The sequence below is a fragment of the Eretmochelys imbricata genome, chromosome 6 (genome assembly GCF_965152235.1).
Source record: "Eretmochelys imbricata isolate rEreImb1 chromosome 6, rEreImb1.hap1, whole genome shotgun sequence".
Lineage (NCBI taxonomy): Eukaryota > Metazoa > Chordata > Testudines > Cheloniidae > Eretmochelys > Eretmochelys imbricata.
This window is the reverse complement of record NC_135577.1, coordinates 4,331,506-4,349,460: the sequence shown is the minus strand read 5'-3', so window position 1 is coordinate 4,349,460 and position 17,955 is coordinate 4,331,506. Positions and strand designations below refer to the sequence as shown.

The 17,955-nt window shown below is 48.6% G+C and overlaps 2 protein-coding genes across 2 annotated transcripts in view; one reads left to right on the top strand and one right to left on the bottom strand.

The window, feature by feature from the left end:
* LOC144265965 (uncharacterized) overlaps positions 1-3,885 on the bottom strand; it is a 191,642-nt gene extending 187,757 nt beyond the window's left edge. The window contains exons 1-2 of the mRNA XM_077819070.1: positions 3,648-3,885; positions 377-1,231 (exon numbers count right to left, since the gene is read on the bottom strand). Of these exons, the coding sequence (XP_077675196.1) occupies positions 377-1,231; positions 3,648-3,885 (1,093 nt within the window). The remainder of the gene's footprint in view (positions 1-376; positions 1,232-3,647) is intronic.
* A 4,136-nt stretch (positions 3,886-8,021) lies between these two features.
* Positions 8,022-17,470, top strand: LOC144266953 (uncharacterized). Its single transcript, XM_077820549.1, has 5 exons — positions 8,022-8,199; positions 10,806-11,062; positions 12,669-12,816; positions 15,992-16,033; positions 16,422-17,470. Exons 1-5 carry the CDS (start codon positions 8,106-8,108, stop codon positions 16,850-16,852), a joined length of 972 nt encoding a protein of 323 aa, XP_077676675.1. The 5' UTR covers positions 8,022-8,105; the 3' UTR covers positions 16,853-17,470.
* Positions 17,471-17,955: the final 485 nt, after the last annotated feature.

The window sequence follows — 17,955 nt, the reverse complement described above, 5'->3', positions numbered from 1 at the left end:
GTGACTCCCATAATGCAGCAAGCTGCAGGATAAGCAGGAAGATGGTGTGGCATCATGGTAGATGTAGTCTGGCCAGGGAGCCCAAACCATAGTATGAATGGGGGCCCGAGCTACCACTAAGGTAATGTGCTACAACCAGGAAATACAGCTTCATGTTGAACTGACTCAAAACATTTTGGGTCAGTTCTACAAACCAAAATATATTGATTCAGGTCCAGCCAAACCAAAATATTTTGTTTCAATTTTCCCAATGGAAAAATCAAAACATATCAGGAAATTCAAAATGTTTCCCATGGAAACTTTTCAACAGAAAATGAAGTTTCTGCAAAATCATAAATAATTCTGATGGAAAATATCCAGTCGGGTCCCATATATAAAGGTTTCTTACTCTTGTGGATTCTCTCATGTTTTGCAAGATTGGAGCTGTCGCTGATGCTCTTCCCACATTTGGGGCAATCATAGGGCTTCTCTCCTGTGTGGATTCTTTGATGGCGGTTGAGGTTTGATTTCACACTGAAGCTCTTCCCACACTCAGGACACTTGTAAGGCTTCAGTCCCAGGTGGAATCCCTCATGTCGAGTGAGGTTGGAGCTGTCATTGAAGCTCTTCCCACATTTGGAGCATATATAGGGCTTTTCTCCTGTGTGGATTCTCTGATGGCGAGCAAGGTTGGATCTGTCACTGAAGCTCTTCTCACATTCACCACATTTGTAGGGTTTCTCTCTAGTGTGGATTCTCTGATGGCGAGTGAGGTTGGAGCTGACATTGAAGCTTTTCCCACATTTGGGGCAATTATAGGGCTTCTCTCCCGTGTGGATTCTCTGATGGCGAGCAAGGTTGGAGCTGTCATTGAAACTTTTCCCACATTTGGGGCAATCATAGGGCTTCTCTCCTGTGTGGATTCTTTGATGGCGGTTGAGGTTTGATTTCACACTGAAGCTCTTCCCACACTCAGGACAGTTGTAAGGCTTCAGTCCCAGGTGGAGTCCCTCATGTCGAGCGAGGTTGGAGCTGTCATTGAAGCTCTTCCCACATTCACCACATTTGTAGGGTTTCTCTCCTGTGTGGATTCTCTGATGCCGAATAAGGTTTAATTTCCGATTGAATCCTTTCCCACAGATGGGACATTTGTGAGGTCTCTCCTCGTAGGTAGAATTTTCCACTTTCCGTTCTCTGGAATGCCTTTCGTAGGGAGTGACTTCCCCATGTCTCTCACTCACCGTGTGGGCACCTGCTGGAATAAGAAGACAACAATCTGCAACTCATGCATTTCCTTCTCTCAACTCCCACCATAAACCACACTCTTTCAGTAAAGCTTATGAACTCTAGTCAGCATCTGCCCATTGCCTGTTTAGATGTAAAGTCTTTGGAGCAGGGGGCTTGTGTGTAAAACTCCACACACACCTATGGCAGAATCGAAATAACAGCAGGCCTGATTCTCCACTGCCCTGCATTTTGTGTTGTCATTTACACCTGTGCAATATGGCAGTAATGTACTGCCAAGCCGGAATTCCCTACTCACGGTTATGTTCTATGTGCAAATGATAACAAAAGCATCACAAGCCCCTGTCTTACAGGGAAGGTGTTTTTCTTTTCTTTTTTGGGGTGGGGGTGTTGCTTGGGGAAACATTGTATTTCCAGGGTCAGGATTAACTTCTGCTTTTGATCAGGTGATATCCAGCATCTGGGAAGTGGAGCCCATTTGATTTTTGGATCAAGAGGGTAGTGACGGGCAGTTTACAGCAGCTGGGAGGCAAGGTGAGTCAGAAAGACAACTGCAAGCAGCAGTAGATCACAGTGGGATGATTGCAGGAAAGGGGTGTAGAGAGATCATGAGGCAAAGGTGAAGAATCAAATTACTTGTTGAAGTACACCAGGAAGCGTGAGATGCTGAGTCCTCTGCAGGCAGGTATGCTTAGGTTTACTTGTACCGTTGACTATGAGTTAATACCTGTGGGTGACTTATAACTCACAGCAGCTCTTGCCTTAGCAAATGCCTCTAGCTCCTGTTCCCAGCTACTGCCCTCTGTGGCAGAGACCACGGAGACAGTACATGTGAGAGAGAGAAAGGGGGAACTAGAGGTCAGGGCAGAGCTCATGTCAGGGGTGTTGAAGCAGGTCGGGACTCTGCCTCCTGCATGGAACTCTCTCTGTGTGTTTCTACAGGACGACGTCACCCCCCAGACCCCTGAGGTCCCCACGTTATCTCTCTCTCTGGGTTCCTGAGTCTCTTCTTCCCCCTCTTCTGCTCAGGGCCAGCCTTAGGGGTGGGCGACTGCCCAAGGGTGCTGTGCCATAGTCAGGGGGCCACCGTGCGACAGCACAGAGTTGCACGCTGCTGATGTAGTGTCAGAAACTGCTCCCAGCTTGGGGGGGGCACCCAGATTTCTCCCTGCTTCTTCCCGGTGGAGGAACATGGGGGGAGCAAGTGGTGACACAGATACTGCTCGATTTCCCCCCCCCCATTTGCCTCAGCACCCCCCTAGAGGGCTGTGAGGAGGGGAGCAAGGGGCGATGTCAGGGGTCCCTGCATCCAGGTCACTTTCCCCACCTGGGCTGTGCTCTCCTGCCCTCCCCTTACGCAGCACAGATGGGAAAAGTGACCTGGATGCAGGGAGCCCTGATGTCGCTCTTTGCTCCCCCCCAACCCCTAGGAGCTGAGGATCAGCGTTGGGGGGCGGGGGAGTGAACAGCAATGCCAGCTGCTCCATGCATCTAGGTCACTTTCCCCATGTAGGTGCAGGAGGGGGCAGGAGGAGGTGCAGGGGTCAGGGGCGCAATAGGGGGCAGGGGCAAAGGGGACAGAGTGCAGGGATTAGGAGTGAAGGGGAGTGGGGAGCCTGGGGAGCCCACAAGGGCCAGGGACAATGGGGTCGTGCCGTGCCCATGGGGGCCAGGGGCGCCAAAATACAAGTTGGCCCAGAGCACCATTTCCCCTAAGGCTGGGCCTGCTTCTGCTTTGCCACTGGGCTGAATCCAGACTCTGGATAGCTGAGCTGAGCAGAGAGCAGTGGAAGGGGAGGGGGGGTGGTTCCCTGACTGGGGATTAGGGAGTCGGTCAGTGCTGGGATCCTTGTCCCGCTGCGCTGTGCCCTGGGCTGGTCTCTGCTGGTGAAGGGGACGTTGCACCAAAAACATCGAACAGTCAGTCCGAGCAAACCAGTGCCGCAGGTCGCCGCGGGGTGCGGGTAGCAAAGGAAACCAGCTGTGGGCTAGGGGCAGATCGGGCAGAAACGAAAGCGGGACCCGGCGCAATGGCGGGGAAATGTGGTTTAAAACCTCTGGGCCTGATCCCGGAGGAATTTCCCAGCTGTTCCCCACTGACCTCCATGGGAGTTTTGCCTGAGCAAGGACTGAGGAAGAACAGCTGGGGGGGGGGGTCAGGATTTAGCACAATGAGAACACAAAGCTCCCAGCTTGTGGCATTTGTTATCGCCATGAGTTGCTTCTCTCCCCCCCCGCCCCCCCGCCTCCCTTTTGTAGCCTGGTTCCATCCTGCAAACTCGCAGCACGTCCCATTAGAGGAGACAAGTTCTTAGTCTGGCTGGGATCAGGCACCAGCACTGACTGGGGGAGGGGGGGTGTGCAGGGCAGGGCACCAAATCAGGCCCCCTTGGAGTCTGATCCCTCCCGGGCTTGTTCCTTACCCGCGCTTGGTCCCCTGATGTCTCTCAGCAGCCGCTTGGTCAACTTCTTCCCATAGGGCTTCCCATAGCATCTGACCACCAGGTCACTGAGCTCAATGGAATCCGCAGGTCTGAGCCAGCCCCGGCGGATGGGTTCATAGCCCTCCTTCAGGGGAGTTTCTTCCAGTACATTTTTGAATCTTGTCAACTCCCGCTCCCCCAGGCCGTCCAGCAGACAAACTGGCCTTCCCCACCCCATGCTGCTCCCTCTGACAGCTGTTGGCCAAGATAACCTGGACTGGAGCCGCAGCGGAAGCAGCAGGAAACGATTTCACCTAGAGAGCCAGAAGGGAGAAGATTTACCACACCCTGCCCCTGCCACGTTCCCATTAGGGCTGTGGGTGATCAGGCAGGATGTTTGTTTAAGCTTCGCCTATTTGCATGAGCTGGCCCCTTGAGGTCAGGGTGCACTGACTTTGTAGGCAGGATTTCTCAGCCTTTTTCTCAGAGCTTTCACCCTCCAACATGCTATAAAAACTCCCAGGCCACAGCAACTCTTTTTCCACATATTTAAGTCAGGGCTGGCATTAGAGGGCAGCAAGCAGGGCGATTGCCTGGGGCCCCACACCACAGGCGGCCCCATGAAACTAAATTAGTCAGGCTTCAGCTTCAGCCCTGGGTGAGAAGGCTTCAGCTCCCTGCCCTAGGCCCCAGTGACTTTAATGCCAGCCCTGTTTGGCAGACCCCCTGAAACCTGCTCGCAGCCCCCCAGGGGGCTCAGATCCCTGGCTGAGAACTGATGCACTAAGGCAGGGGTCCCAAACTGTGCACCGCAGCCCAAAGATGGGCCACGACACCGGCCAGCGTGGTCTGCCAGTACAACTGCATTCTCCAGTCAAGCTCTTAGTAAAGCTTGAACTCCACGAGACTTGTGTAATCTATGTAAAAGTTATGTAAATGTGATGTTTTGAGCTATATATGTTGGACAGAGTGTAGAAAAAAGGTTTATTTTTATGTATTTATTTATATAAACCAAGCTGCAATATGTCATGTTTAATTCTCATGAGTACAATGGTGCATTTTACTGCAACATATACATGGAGTCCACCATTTATAACTGTAGAAAACAGCAAGCAGTATTTCAATCTGACAGTGCTTCCTCAGCTCTCGTCCCCTAATGCCCCTACTCTACTTGTGCTCTATTGATGACATCTTCATCATCTGGACCCATGGAAAAGAAGCCCTGGAGGAATTCCACCATGATTTCAATTATTTCCATCCCACCATCAACCTCAGCCTGGACCAGTCCACACAAGAGATCCACTTCCTGGACACTACGGTACTAATAAGTGATGGTCACATAAACACCACACTATACCGGAAACCTACTGACCACTATTCCTACCTACATGCCTCCAGCTTTCATCCAGACCACACCACACGATCTATTGTCGACAGCCAAGCTCTACGATACAACCGCATTTGCTCCAACCGCTCAGACAGAGACAAACACCTACAAGATCTCTATCCAGCAGGTGGGTATTGAAGTTGTAAGAACACTTAAGTGAAGAAACAGATTGACAGAGCCAGAAGAGTACCCAGAAGTTACCTACTACAGGACAGGCCCAACAAAGAAAATAACAGAACGCCACTAGCCATCACCTTCAGCCCCCAACTAAAACCTCTCCAACGCATCATCAAGGATCTACAACCTATCCTGAAGGACGACCCATCACTCTCACAAATCCTGGGAGACAGGCTAGTCCTTGCTTACAGACAGCCCTCCAACCTGAAGCAAATACTCACCAGCAACCACACACCACACAACGAAAACACTAACCCAGGAATCTATCCTTGCCAACTGTGTCCGCATATCTATTCAGGGGACACCATCACAGGGCCTAATAACATCAGCCACACCATCAGAGGCTCGTTCACCTGCACATCTACCAATGTGATATCTGCCATCATGTGCCAGCAATGCCCCTCTGCCATGTACATTGGCCAAACTGGACAGTCTCTACGTAAAAAAATAAATGGACACAAATCAGACGTCAAGAATTATAACATTCAAAAACCAGTTGGAGAACACTTCAATCTCTCTGGTCACTCGATTACAGACCTAAAAGTGGCAATTGTTCAACAAGAAAACTTCAAAAACAGACTCCAATGAGAGACTGCTGAATTGGAATTCATTTTCAAACTGGACATCATTAGTTTAGGCTTGAATAAAGCCTGGGAGTGGATGTGTCATTACACAAAGTAAAACTATTTCCCCATGTTTATTCTCCCCCCCCCCCCCCCGCCCCAACTGTTCCTCACATGTTCTTGTCAATTGCTGGAAATGGCCCACCTTGATTATCACTACAAAAGGTTTTTTGTTTTTTTCCCCCCTCTCCTGCTGGTAATAGCTCACCTTACCTGATCACGCTTGTTACAGTGTGTATGGTAACACCCATTGTTTCATGTTCTCTGTGTATATGAAATCTCCCCACTGTATTTTCCACTGCATGAATCCGATCAAGTGAGCTGTAGCTCACGAACGCTTATGCTCAAATAAATTTGTTAGTCTCTAAGGTGCCACAAGTCCTCCATATAAACTTGTATTACTGATGTAAACATACTAAGTGGAAACCATTAAGGGTGCTTCAGAATCAATGAATTGTGAATGGGTTTATTTACCTGCAAGCCTTCCTGTGTACATGTGGGCCAGCCTGTGAGTAAATCTGCAACTTTGTTTTGTGTCCAACACAATTCTATACTCTTTCACACACCAGATGAACTGCTATAAAAATGTATAAGAATTGGATGAAATGGCACGCCTTGGATCATGGCGGCCTTCCCAGAACTGTCTCTTTGGAACAGAGGATGGAGCTCTCAGGACACCAGAGACAAAAGACTAATGACATCACAAAGTGGAGTTTCGCATATTTGCAATTTGGAATCTTTCAATAATCCTGAGCCCTGTTTGGCTATGGTGTGGTATTCGTGGACTCCCCACACTTTGTGACTGGACTGAATCCCAACTGACAATCTGGACTTCTGACGGAAGTGGACTGTGGCATAGTATGTTTGGGGTATGAATGTGAAGTGAATGAGGTTCATTTTGTAAGCAATAAAGAGTATTCGGAGTATTATATACCAACTCCGTGTCCGGTATCTGCCTGCTCTCCCATCCCATAGGGAGGCCCCTGCTGCGGACCTAACAACAAATATCTGTGTATGGGGTATCTCTGTGTCTGTGTGTAGTGTGTTTGTCAGTGTGTGTGCATGGGTCTGGGTGTGTGTGTGTATGGTATATCTGCGGTGTAACTGAATGTGTGTGTGTGTCTCTGTGTTGTTCTGTGTGTGCAACTGTCTCTGTGGGTATATGTCTGTGTGTCCCTGGGTCCATGTGTGTGGTGTGTCTTTGTGTAACTGTTTCTGTGTCATGTGCGTAACTGTGTGTGTGCATCACTCTTGCCACCCCTCCTGGCAGCCTCCTCTCCCTCTGCTGCCCCATCTGCTCTCACCTTCCCAGCCAGGGCACAGATGCTCTTTGCCCTTGTTACGAATTACACCTGGTAGGACACGCACACAAATGCTACAAATTACACCTGGTAGGTCACGCACAGTTCGAATCTAGGCTGAGGCACATAAACAAAGTCCACAACTGCAGAGTTCCCAAAAGACACTAAGTTTATTACGCTCGAGCGTGGTGCCCCCCTGCTAGCCAGGAGGGGACCCCAAATACAGATTATACAAAGGTTATATACCTCTTAGCAAAGCATGTTGCCCTCGTGCATTGGAAACCTTAGCCAATAAACAAACCCTTTTCTTATCTACCACCTATCTCTGCTTGGTGCATTCCTCGTGCTAAACTAGTATGTTAATTACACAGCATGGTCCTAAAGACATGCATCAGTAACTTTTATGATCAGGATGGGAGGCCTCACATCAAAGGTCAGGAGATAGGGAGTTAGAGACAGACAAAGAACAGATACTGGGAGTCAAGGCAGGCTGGAGACAAGGAGGAGGATTTTCACAGGGATGCAGTGTCTAAGAAACACTCCTCCTGGTGCATGATGTGCTTGCTTTTAGACAATGGTGGGCCCCAAACCAAAATGGAGTCACATGTGCTAAGTTTTCCTTAACACCCTCCCAATCTCCATGCCCATGAGTGTTTGAATAACACAGGGCAACAGGAATGAATCTAAGCCCCCTGCTACCCCCCATAGCAGCAAAACCCCTGACCCCACAAAAGGAACACAAGAATCAGGAGCCAGAGCCGGAGCAAAAATGTTTATCTTCTAACTGAGCCCAGCCCAGTGTTGCAGAAAGGAAGAGGGCGGGCCTCAGCTGTATAAGAGGCGCCGGTGGCTAGAGTTTGTTTTATTTTCCCTTTTGACATGCTTTTCCTTCCTCCTCCATTGTCTCAGAGCAAAAAGAGGCAGCGAACAAAGACACAGAGAAATCACTCCATGGCTGATTGAGTACTACATGGAGAAAGAGGCGATGCGAGTGGCCATGAAGGTCCTGAGGGCCAGGGACAAGAAGGACCTGGCAGACAAACTACTCCAGGCGGCAAGGACAGGTAAGTGGGGAGCTCTCAAGAGGCGATTGTCCGCTCCCTAAGGGGGATCTTGTCTTTGGGTCTCCTTGCACAGGAACTGCCTGGTTACCGGCCTGCCGAGCAGAGAAATCATAGTGTGAAGGGCAGAATTATGCAGTTCCTTCCCAAGCAAGACTGTCTCTGGGTGTCATGTATCCACAGGGGTTTAGACACCTAGTTCCCCAGCTGAGCTCCTCAAAGGGAGTTAGGGTCTTCCATTATACCACCAAGGACCAGTACTTGACAGTTTGCTTCTCCCAGCCCAACCCCCATCTCTTACTACTTCTTTCTCTTACTTCTCCTTTCCCAAATGGGAAATTAACCCCTTCACACCCAGTGGGGAATCACTGCATCCTGAGTGGGGAAACAGAGTCACGCCTTTTTTTTTAAATATTACAGCAATTTCCCACATGTGCTACACAAGCAAATTCTGTATCAGAGAGAGGCATGCACCAGAGACAGACCTAACATCTGGGGGGACGGGGCGGAGGAGAGAGACACAGGACAGATCTATTCATACTGAGAAAGAGGGAAAGAGAAAAGGGGTGTTGGAAAGGGAGGATGAGGGAGAGAAGAAGGCCTGTGTGTGGGGCGAGATAGATGTGGGGCTACTCACACTCTGAGGAAGGAGTCCGACATCCAAGGAACGTTATTTCTTGCTCCACTAATCCAACAAGGAAGCAAACATTCTCCCTCTTATGGGAGAGGGTTTGTTTCTGTCTCTTCCCCACTCACCAATTCCTCGTTGCAACATCCACTGCCTCAGCTATGGCTCACCCCAAACCTTCTCCTGATACCTCCCAAAGCCTGTCCATGTGGGGGATCCCGTCGATGGGGGAGGCAGGAGGCGTGGGGAGCGCAGGCTGCTGGAGTGGGGGGATTTCAGGAGGTGTCATAAACATACAGCTAAGGGTAGCATAAAATCCCTCCTTTACATGTAAGGGGTTAAGAAGCTCAAATAACCTGGTTGGTATCTGACCAAAAGGACCAATAAGGGAAGAAGATCCTTTAAAATCTGTGGGGGGAGGTTTCTTGTTTGTGTTTTCTTTGTTGTTCTCTCTGAGACAAAGAGAGACCAAGCAAATAATCCAGCTCCTACTGAAATGATACATCTAAAATTACAGAAAGAGTAAGTAATAGCAAGGAAATGTTTTAGACTATCTTTTGTTTTAGCTTGTGAATTTTCCCTATGCTAAGAGGGAGGTTTATTCCTGTTTTTTTGTAACTTTAAAGTTTTGCCTAGAGGGGAATCCTCTGTATTTTAAATCTTATTACTCTGTAAAATTACCTTCCATCCTGATTTTACAGAGGTGCTTCTTTTACTTTTTTCTTTATAATAAAGTTCTGTTTTTAAGAATCTAATTGGGTTTTTAGTGTCCTAAAAACCCAGAGATCTGCTTGTGCTCACCTTGTTTACCTATTTGGTTGGTATATTATTCTCAAGCATCCCCAGGAAAGGGGGTGAAGGGGCTTGGGGGGATATTTTGGGGAAACAGGAACTCCAAGTGGTCCTTTTCCTGAATCTTTGTCTAACTCATTTGGTGATGGCAGCGATACCGTCCAAGGACCAGGAAGAATTTGTGCCTTGGGGAAGTTTTTAACCTAAGCTGGTGGAATATAAGCTTAGGTGGTCTTTCATGCGGGTCCCCACATCTCTACCCCAGAGTTCAGAGTGGGGAGGGAACCCTGACAGGAGGGATCCCAGAAGGGGCAGAGACTGCTCCGGTCCCTTTCTGAGTAAGCTCCCTGTTGTCTCCCAGCAGGTGCAGCAGCCCCCATGCCCAGGGAACACAGGGCAGGCTCAGCCAGGGATGAAGGCTCAAGTCAGTCCTGGGACCAGACACTAGGGTTGCCAACTTTCTAATTGCACAAAACCAAACATCCTCGCCCCTTCCCTGAGGCCCCACCCCCACTCACTCCATCCTCCCTCCCTCCGTCACTCACTCTCCCCCACCCTCACTTTCACCGTGGACCCGCCGCTGGACTCATGGGCTGTGGTGGCCTTGCCTCTTCCCCTCCCTGCTCCGCCCCTTCCCCGAGGCCCCCATCATTGCCACATGTACTGTACCAGGACAATACTGACCAGCAAATTATATGTTTGTATAAGGCATACTTTGTACCAAGATTATTACAGTAGTGTGTAGGGTGTGAATACAGGGCTGTATTCTGTCATGTACATCGTGAACATTTCCTTTATAACCATAACAGCTAGAGACTAGCTTTGAAAAAATGGAAGCTGTGACTCTGAAAAACAATTTGGAGGTCAGTCTGCACCTTCACCTCCATTGTACTAGTTCTTTATCCTGCCATCCTCAGCAGGACACGCTCCACACTCCAGGAAACACTGGGTTGATAGCACTATGGGAGCAGAGTTAAGGATGAGTGTGGGCTGGTCACCGAGAATGTTTCTGTCCCGCGCTCTTTGCCAGTGCAAGGGATGTTCAGGTTGGTTTCAGATTCTTCAATCACCTTAGCTTGGGGCTTCCATCATTTTCAGTGTTTGTTACTGCTGTGTTCAATGGTAGCACCCTCCTTTGAAATGCACTTGGCAACCTCAACTGTAACGTAACGTTTTTCTCCATTTTCAGAGGAAAAGAATGATGCCTCCCAGATGCAAACTGTCCACGTTGTTGGTGGGGGCATGACCCCGGAGAAGCCAATGCGGGTGAGGCCATTCCAAGCTGTGCTGGAGAATCCCAGCTTCTCCCCGACTGGACTTATTTTGATCTCTTCTACATTTATGTTTATTCCAATGTACTCACTGGTGATGCTGTATTGGGCATTCAGGGCCACAGTCAGACCCCTCCACCTCTACCGGATCCCCAAGAACCGTTCAGTAGAAAAGGTAAATAAGAGGCGATAGCAATATGCAATACAGGGAGTCAGAGTCAGCAACCCCAGCAGGGCAAGACATAAGGGCTATCTCCATGCCGGGCAGGCAGCTGGTGTGTGATAACTGAGCCTCTTTGTGTAACAAAAAAATGTACATGAATTCACGAAACATTTCAGTGTTGCTGCATCGGCATTTTTCACCGAAAAATGGTTCAGTCGAAATTCACCCTGTTCTAACTGGAATTCGCAGCATTCCCTAAACCCGCTGAATAGAAGCAAGGAGGAAAGAAATAACGTGTGTGTTTGTGTGTGTGTGTGTGTGTGTGTGTGTGTGTTTCACTGGATCTCCCAAAAATGACTGTGCTAGACCTTTCACAGACAGTTGAAGAATACGAGATGTGCCAGTCAATTTCTTTGGACAAGCCTCCCCAGACCCATAGGTCCCTGCACTTTGGAACTCGTCCTGGTGTGCCCAGTGTATCGGATGCCATGATAAATCCATGGATGTAGTGTGGTCCTTGAGAGAAGCCCCATTAAGTTTAAGTCTATGAGCTGCCTGCACTAGCTGCCAGTTGCAAATGGCCTTCAAAGGTAGCCACAAGTTGAGCACCTGGCAGGAAGCCAGTCTGGGGGTGATTTGGGGGTGAGATCCTGAATGTTAGAGGGAAAGTTGCCAAAAACAAATAAAAAAATGCTGCGAGAGCATTGCTGTGAATCTGTTAGGCAGCTGCTGTACGCCGACCCAGAGGTGGCTGCATTTCTGTGGTGGGTGAAGTGATCCCTGCCTTTAACTGGCATTATGCAATAGTTGCAGCTGTGTCAGTCCCAGGATAGTAGAGAGACAAGATGGGTCAGGTAATAGCCACCTCCCCCGAGTGTCTGTTTAATTTGCAAAGCAGTTTTGGCTCCTCCTAGGGGGAGAAGCACCATAGGCAGTACATGTAAGCCTGGTATGATTAATTCATTACAGCTTGATCAATAAAGCTGCTGCTCTGCTGATGAGTTTGAGCCCCCATCCCAGCATCTCTGTTTCTCCCTCCATCCTGCCCGTCACTCTTTCCACCAGGCCTTCTGCCTGTTCTCCCCATTCCCCCACCTGTCACATCCCACTTCTGTCTGCACTTTTGCCTTCTTCCCCTTGAACCTCGTGACAGCTTCCCCAATGCTCGCTCTTCACTTCATCCCCTTGCCCCCACCCACCTGTCCCTCATGATCCAGATGCTCCAGCCTGGTCCCTGAACCCACCCTTCCTCCGTGTCTTTCCCTTTCCCCTGCTCTCTCTGGAACATCTGCTCCTTCTCTAAAAATATCACAGCCTCTTCATCGCCCACTCCCTTCATCTCCCAGCACCCCTAGAAACCTGGATCCTGCTGAGTGACACCAGCTGTGTGGCTGGGCTCTCTTTCTCACACACTGCACCCTGGATCACCCCCAAAGGTCCATGGCAGGAGTGTTGGACTCCTCCCATCCCCCATCATTCCGGCCCACAAGCTGCAGTTATTTTGGATTCCTCCCTCTCCCTCGCCTCACACACTTGGGCTATTTATAAATCTCACTGCTTCGTCCTCCTCGGTCTTCAGCAATTTTACCTCTAACGCATCATCTCGCCTTTGTATTAGGATCTGAACTTTACCTACATAGGGCCTGAGAACCGGCAGACCTACACCAGGGACATGGAAGAGGGAATGCAGATCAGATTAACAAAGCAAAAATACTTCACAGGTGAAAGAGAAAGTGAACCTCTCTGGACTGCCTTTCTGAGAGCAGGTAAGCTCAATGGGATGCTGCTTTGTTCCATGGTTCAATGCTCCTCAGTGCTCCTGGTTAATAGCCGTGTCCTGTGATGTGTGCACTCAACCAGCAGTCACAGGTTTGCTGTGGACAATAATGTAACGCAGTTGACCATACCCCCTGTGGTGTGGGAGGCTCTCTATACATGTATTTCCTGGTTTTCAGAGGTTAAAGTTTAGCCGGTTTCTGGATGGGCAACAGACAGCACTGGACAACCCTAATCCTGCCTTAACATTTGCACTAATCTGGAGTGAGTGTAAAAAAAAAAAGTACAAATTTCAATGTCTTGATATTCTAGAGGGGGGCAGTTTAGCCACCTCTCTGTTCTCAAGAGTGTATAAGGCATTTCTTGCTTGGTCACTCAGATTTTGGCTATGAACAATTGGACCAGCCCCAGTAGCAACAGACACATGTGGTGTGGGAATGGGAGACTGAGGCTTTTCCTTCAATCCATATTAATAACTGTAAGAGATGTCCTGCTTGAGCCAGGCTTTGCTTCAGCAACACTTCCAGGGAGCGAGAATCAGTGGATGGATGTTTTGGTCTTATTAGAGCAAAGAGAACAATGGGGAAAATAATCCACACTTCCATTTGTATTTGAAATGTGTTATCGATCCAGCCATGTTTGTGGCCCTGTCCTGTTAGCTTTCCATCGACTACTGAGCACAGAGCTTTACTAACAGGAATATTCATGACAAATGAATGTTTAGATGACTCTGAATTGTAGGTTTGATTGCAATGTTTGAAAGTCATGCTATATGTTGGCTAGTTTCATAAGCCATCCAATCAGAGCATAGAAACAAGGCCATGTGGCTTCAGTATCTTTCCATACTGGCATTCATTTCAGAGTCCAAATATTGAACACTCAGGAGGAACTCTCTGTGAGCTGCTGAGAGAGAGAGAACTTCACAAATAATTTTAATCAATAAATAAACTCAGGAACGATACAGTAGGCTCCAGTCCATCATTGTCCATAACTTTTCATGCCCCCAGCCCCTCTTTCCTCACTTTGTTGGTCACTCCTCCAGCTCCACAATCTGCTCCACCTTTGACTCCCATGCCCCACTTTCCCCATTGTAAATTTCATCCCACCAACCCATAGCCCTGGTCTCATGTGGGTGGACACCTCGAGAGAGTGCCATGAGCATGCCAACTTCCTCCACTAAAGGGTTGGTCTCTCCTCCTTTAGATCTGCCATCTCCTAGTTCAAAGAACGACACCTTCCTTCCTCATCCCCTACCAACAATCTCCATCATTTATTTGCAACATTTAACTCCCTCATTAAACTCACCCAGTGACCTCTCTTCCCTCTCTGCACAGGATCTCACCAGCGTCTCCACAGAGAAACAAACTTGGCCAAAATATACCTCTTCTTCTTCCCTCTCCCTGCCCAACCACCACCTCCTTCCCCTGTCATTGGCCTTGAAGTCTCCCACCTTCTCTCCATGACTAACTCTCCTTCACTTGCTCCAATGACCCTGTCCCTTCCCACCTTCTTACCTCAACTGTCCCTATACTAAACCCCCTCCATTTCCCCTTTTCTCAACCTCTCACTGGCCTCTGGCTCCTTCCCCTCACAATACAAGCTTTTCACGGTCTCTCCTATCATCAAACACCAGCCCTCGACCCTACCTGCCTCTCCAACTACTGCCCCATCTCTCTCCTCTCCTCCATCTTTAAACTCACCAAATGGACTGTCAACAACTAATGGATCGAATTCCTCTTTTCAAGCTCCATCTTGGACTGTTATTCTCTGGCTCCCAATGTTTCCACTCCACTGAAATAGCTCTCATTAGGATCTTTCATAGCCCCTTTCTCCTCAGATCTTGGGGTCTCTCTGCTCCAGCCTCATCCTTCAACCTCCCTGCTATTCCTGAAATTGTCAATTCTCCTTTCCTCCTTGACAGCTTATCCTCACTGGGCTTTTGAGACAGAGTCCTCTCCTAGGGCAGGGGGGATTCAGGGAGTTGAGGTAGCACAAGGCAGTGGAGATATCGGTGAGAGAGGAATGGTCAAAGAGATGGGGAAACGGGAGAAGCCACAAAGAGGAGGGGCAGCTGCAGAGCTATTCCCCAGCTGTCTCTGCAAAGAGCTGAAGCATTTTAATAGCAATCTCAGCCCTTTGTCCACCCAGGAAGGAGACACTGATTGCGGGGCTGGGCTGTCCCTCAACATGTGTAGCTACTTGGATTAGCTGCTTTCCCCAGGAGGTGGGGACTTGGGGAAGAGTAGCCAATCACATGGGGATTTTGGGGATTTTTTCCATAAATGGTTTCAGAGTAACAGCCGTGTTAGTCTGTATTCGCAAAAAGAAAAGGAGGACTTGTGGCACCTTAGAGGCTGACCAATTTATTTGAGCATGAGCTTTCGTGAGCTACAGCTCACTTCATCGGATGCATACTGTGGAAACTGTTTTTTCCTACCCCCTACCCCTCCAGACGTTCTGGTTAAACTTGGATTTATGCTGGAAATGGCCCACCTTGATTATCATACACATTGTAAGGAGAGTGATCACTTTAGATAAGCTGTTACCAGCAGGAGAGTGAGTTTGTGTGTGTATGGGGGTGGGGGGTGAGAAAACCTGGATTTGTGCTGGAAATGGCCCAACTTGATTATCATGCACATTGTAGGGAGAGTGGTCACTTTGGATAAGCTATTACCAGCAGGAGAGTGAGTTTGTGTGGTGGGGGGCGGAGGGTGAGAAAACCTGGATTTGTGCTGGAAATGGCCCAACTTGATTATCATACACATTGTAAGGAAAGTGATCACTTTTAGATACGCTATTACCAGCAGGAGAGTGGGGGGGGAGGAGGTATTGTTTCATGGTCTCTGTGTATATAATGTCTTCTGCAGTTTCCACGGTATGCATCCGATGAAATGAGCTGTAGCTCACGAAAGCTCATGCTCAAATAAATTGGTTAGTCTCTAAGGTGCCACAAGTACTCCTTTTCTTTTTCCATAAATGGGTGAGGAAAACCTCTAGTCTCTGGGAAACCCATAGAGATGCATCTCTGGAGATGATTAATTAGAACGTCATGTGTCTGGTTCAGATCTGATTGGCTATGAGTGCCCGCTGTGGTGTGAGAGGACAGCATAAGCAGACAATTATTCAGCTAGAGGTTAGATTAACTTATTCTTTTTCCTCTTCCAGGGGATGTGGAACATCCTGCATCAGTGTCTGATCCTCCCACCGGTTAGTCAATCCTTCAGGGTGTGGGGAGTTGTCCTGTTTGCAGCACAGAAAGTAGAAGGAAAAGACGCATTACTGAGACAGTGGCAGAGCTAGAAAGGGAACCTAAGAGTCTGTGTCCTCCCTGGGACTAATCCCTAGAACTACCCCCTTTCCCCACTCAGCCCCCAACCTGCTCAGACGTTGAAACAAAATCCCAAACTCCCCAGACTCCCCAGCCCTAGACAGCAGAACCTCCCCGACCATGGGTGGATTCTAATCCAAAACAGACGTGAGGGGAGCGCAGAGGCACAGAAGTTTGTTCTACATAAGGGTGGGGGTGGGGAAGGGAGGGTACCCAGGCTTGGGTGGGGGCATGGCTGGACTGTATGGTTTGTCTCTCTTGTTATAGGCACAAGCACAGGGAAAACAACAAGAGATCTCCTGGTAAACACCTTGGATGACTTGGGAGAGAGTGAGTTGAAGAACTTCAAGAGCAAACTGACCGACATTGATCTGAAGGAGGGATATGACCACATACCTAAAGGGAAACTGGAGAATGCAAAGTCTATAGAGGTCACTGACCTCTTGATTGGACACTACACAATGGATTATGTGATGGAGGTGACCACAATAGTGCTGGAAGCCATCAATCGGAAAGACCTGGCAAGGAGATTAAGAAGTGTTACAAGGACTGGTGAGGAATCAGCCTGGGCCTGGCCGTGCCTCCCTGTACCTCAAGGTGTTACCCAAAAATACCCATATTCACCACTGTTATATAATTATGATAAGTTTTGTACAATGCATGCCTTGCGAGATATTTTAAAAGTCTTGATCTCTTGAACATTAATATCCTGTTGGATTGTATATGTTCTCATGGTATGTGAAGTTTTGCCATGTGCCTGTCACTGAAATATATTGTGAGGTTGGGAACACCCCAACCAGCCTTTCAGGTACAACAATGGAGAAGCCAGTCAGTGGATAACGATTCATCAACACCCATCAAGGAAAGAATCCACTACCCCAGAAACTGTAAACAATGGAGACTTCTCAAAGGAGACTTCTCATGCATACAATGGAGACTGCTTGATGAATGAAGACTGTCTGTTCCCAATGTCATAGCAAAAGATCTTTCCAGCAAGCTGGAAGAAACGATAAAAGAGGGGAAGTGACAAGATCACTTGGCCTTTCCTCCCTTCCTCCCAACTCAATACCTGGAGGAACATCTGGAGGACAAAGACGTTGAACTGGGGAAGGGTGGTCTCAGGCCAGAAAAGAGTCCCAGCCTGTGTATTGGGGATCTGTGACCTGTTTGTACCATCCGTCAGGGTGAGACACTGCTAGATTCAAATCCTATTTAGCTTGTAGAACTCAGAGTGCGAATTTATTTTTATTTCTTAAGTAACCAACTTTGATCTCTACACTTGCTACTTATAATCACTTAAAATCTTTTGTAGTCAATAAACCTTTTTTTATATTTTACCTAAAGCAGTGTGTTTTGGTTGAAGTGCTTGGGAAATCTCATCTAAGTTTACAAAGGCTAGTGTGTGTCCTCTCCACATTGAGGGACACACAGAGTGAGTAATGAACTTGCACCGAGCAGGCTTCTGACCAGTGCAAGACAGTACAGTTCTGGGGTGCATGACTAGGGAGCTGGGGGGAATTGGTTGGAGCCTCCCTATTGATGGTTCATGAGAAGCTAGGAGATCATTCATGTAACTCAGCTGGGTGTGTCCCTGCCTGTGGATGCCTGTTAGAGGTTTGACACAGCATCACAGAGTGAGAGGGACACTCCAGAGTGGTGGGACAGAGGGCTCAGTTGTCCCACAGTCCAGGTTGCACCTCAGGGACCCATCACAGAGGAGCTCAGCCTTGTTTCTATACAGGGAGCCCACTGCATTGTCTTCTTAGCAGAGCAGACCCAGAGGCCCGTGGAGCTCAGTATC

What these genes read in the sequence shown, in the direction of transcription:
- LOC144266953 (XM_077820549.1), top strand. Translation starts at nt 8,106, where the DNA reads ATGGAGAAAGAGGCGATGCGAGTGGCCATGAAGGTCCTGAGGGCCAGG. An exon ending in ACTCCAGGCGGCAAGGACAG is followed by an intron (nt 8,200 to 10,805) that starts GTAAGTGGGGAG and finishes CTCCATTTTCAG; the next exon opens with AGGAAAAGAATGATGCCTCC. An exon ending in AGTGTCTGATCCTCCCACCG is followed by an intron (nt 16,034 to 16,421) that starts GTTAGTCAATCC and finishes CTCTTGTTATAG; the next exon opens with GCACAAGCACAGGGAAAACA.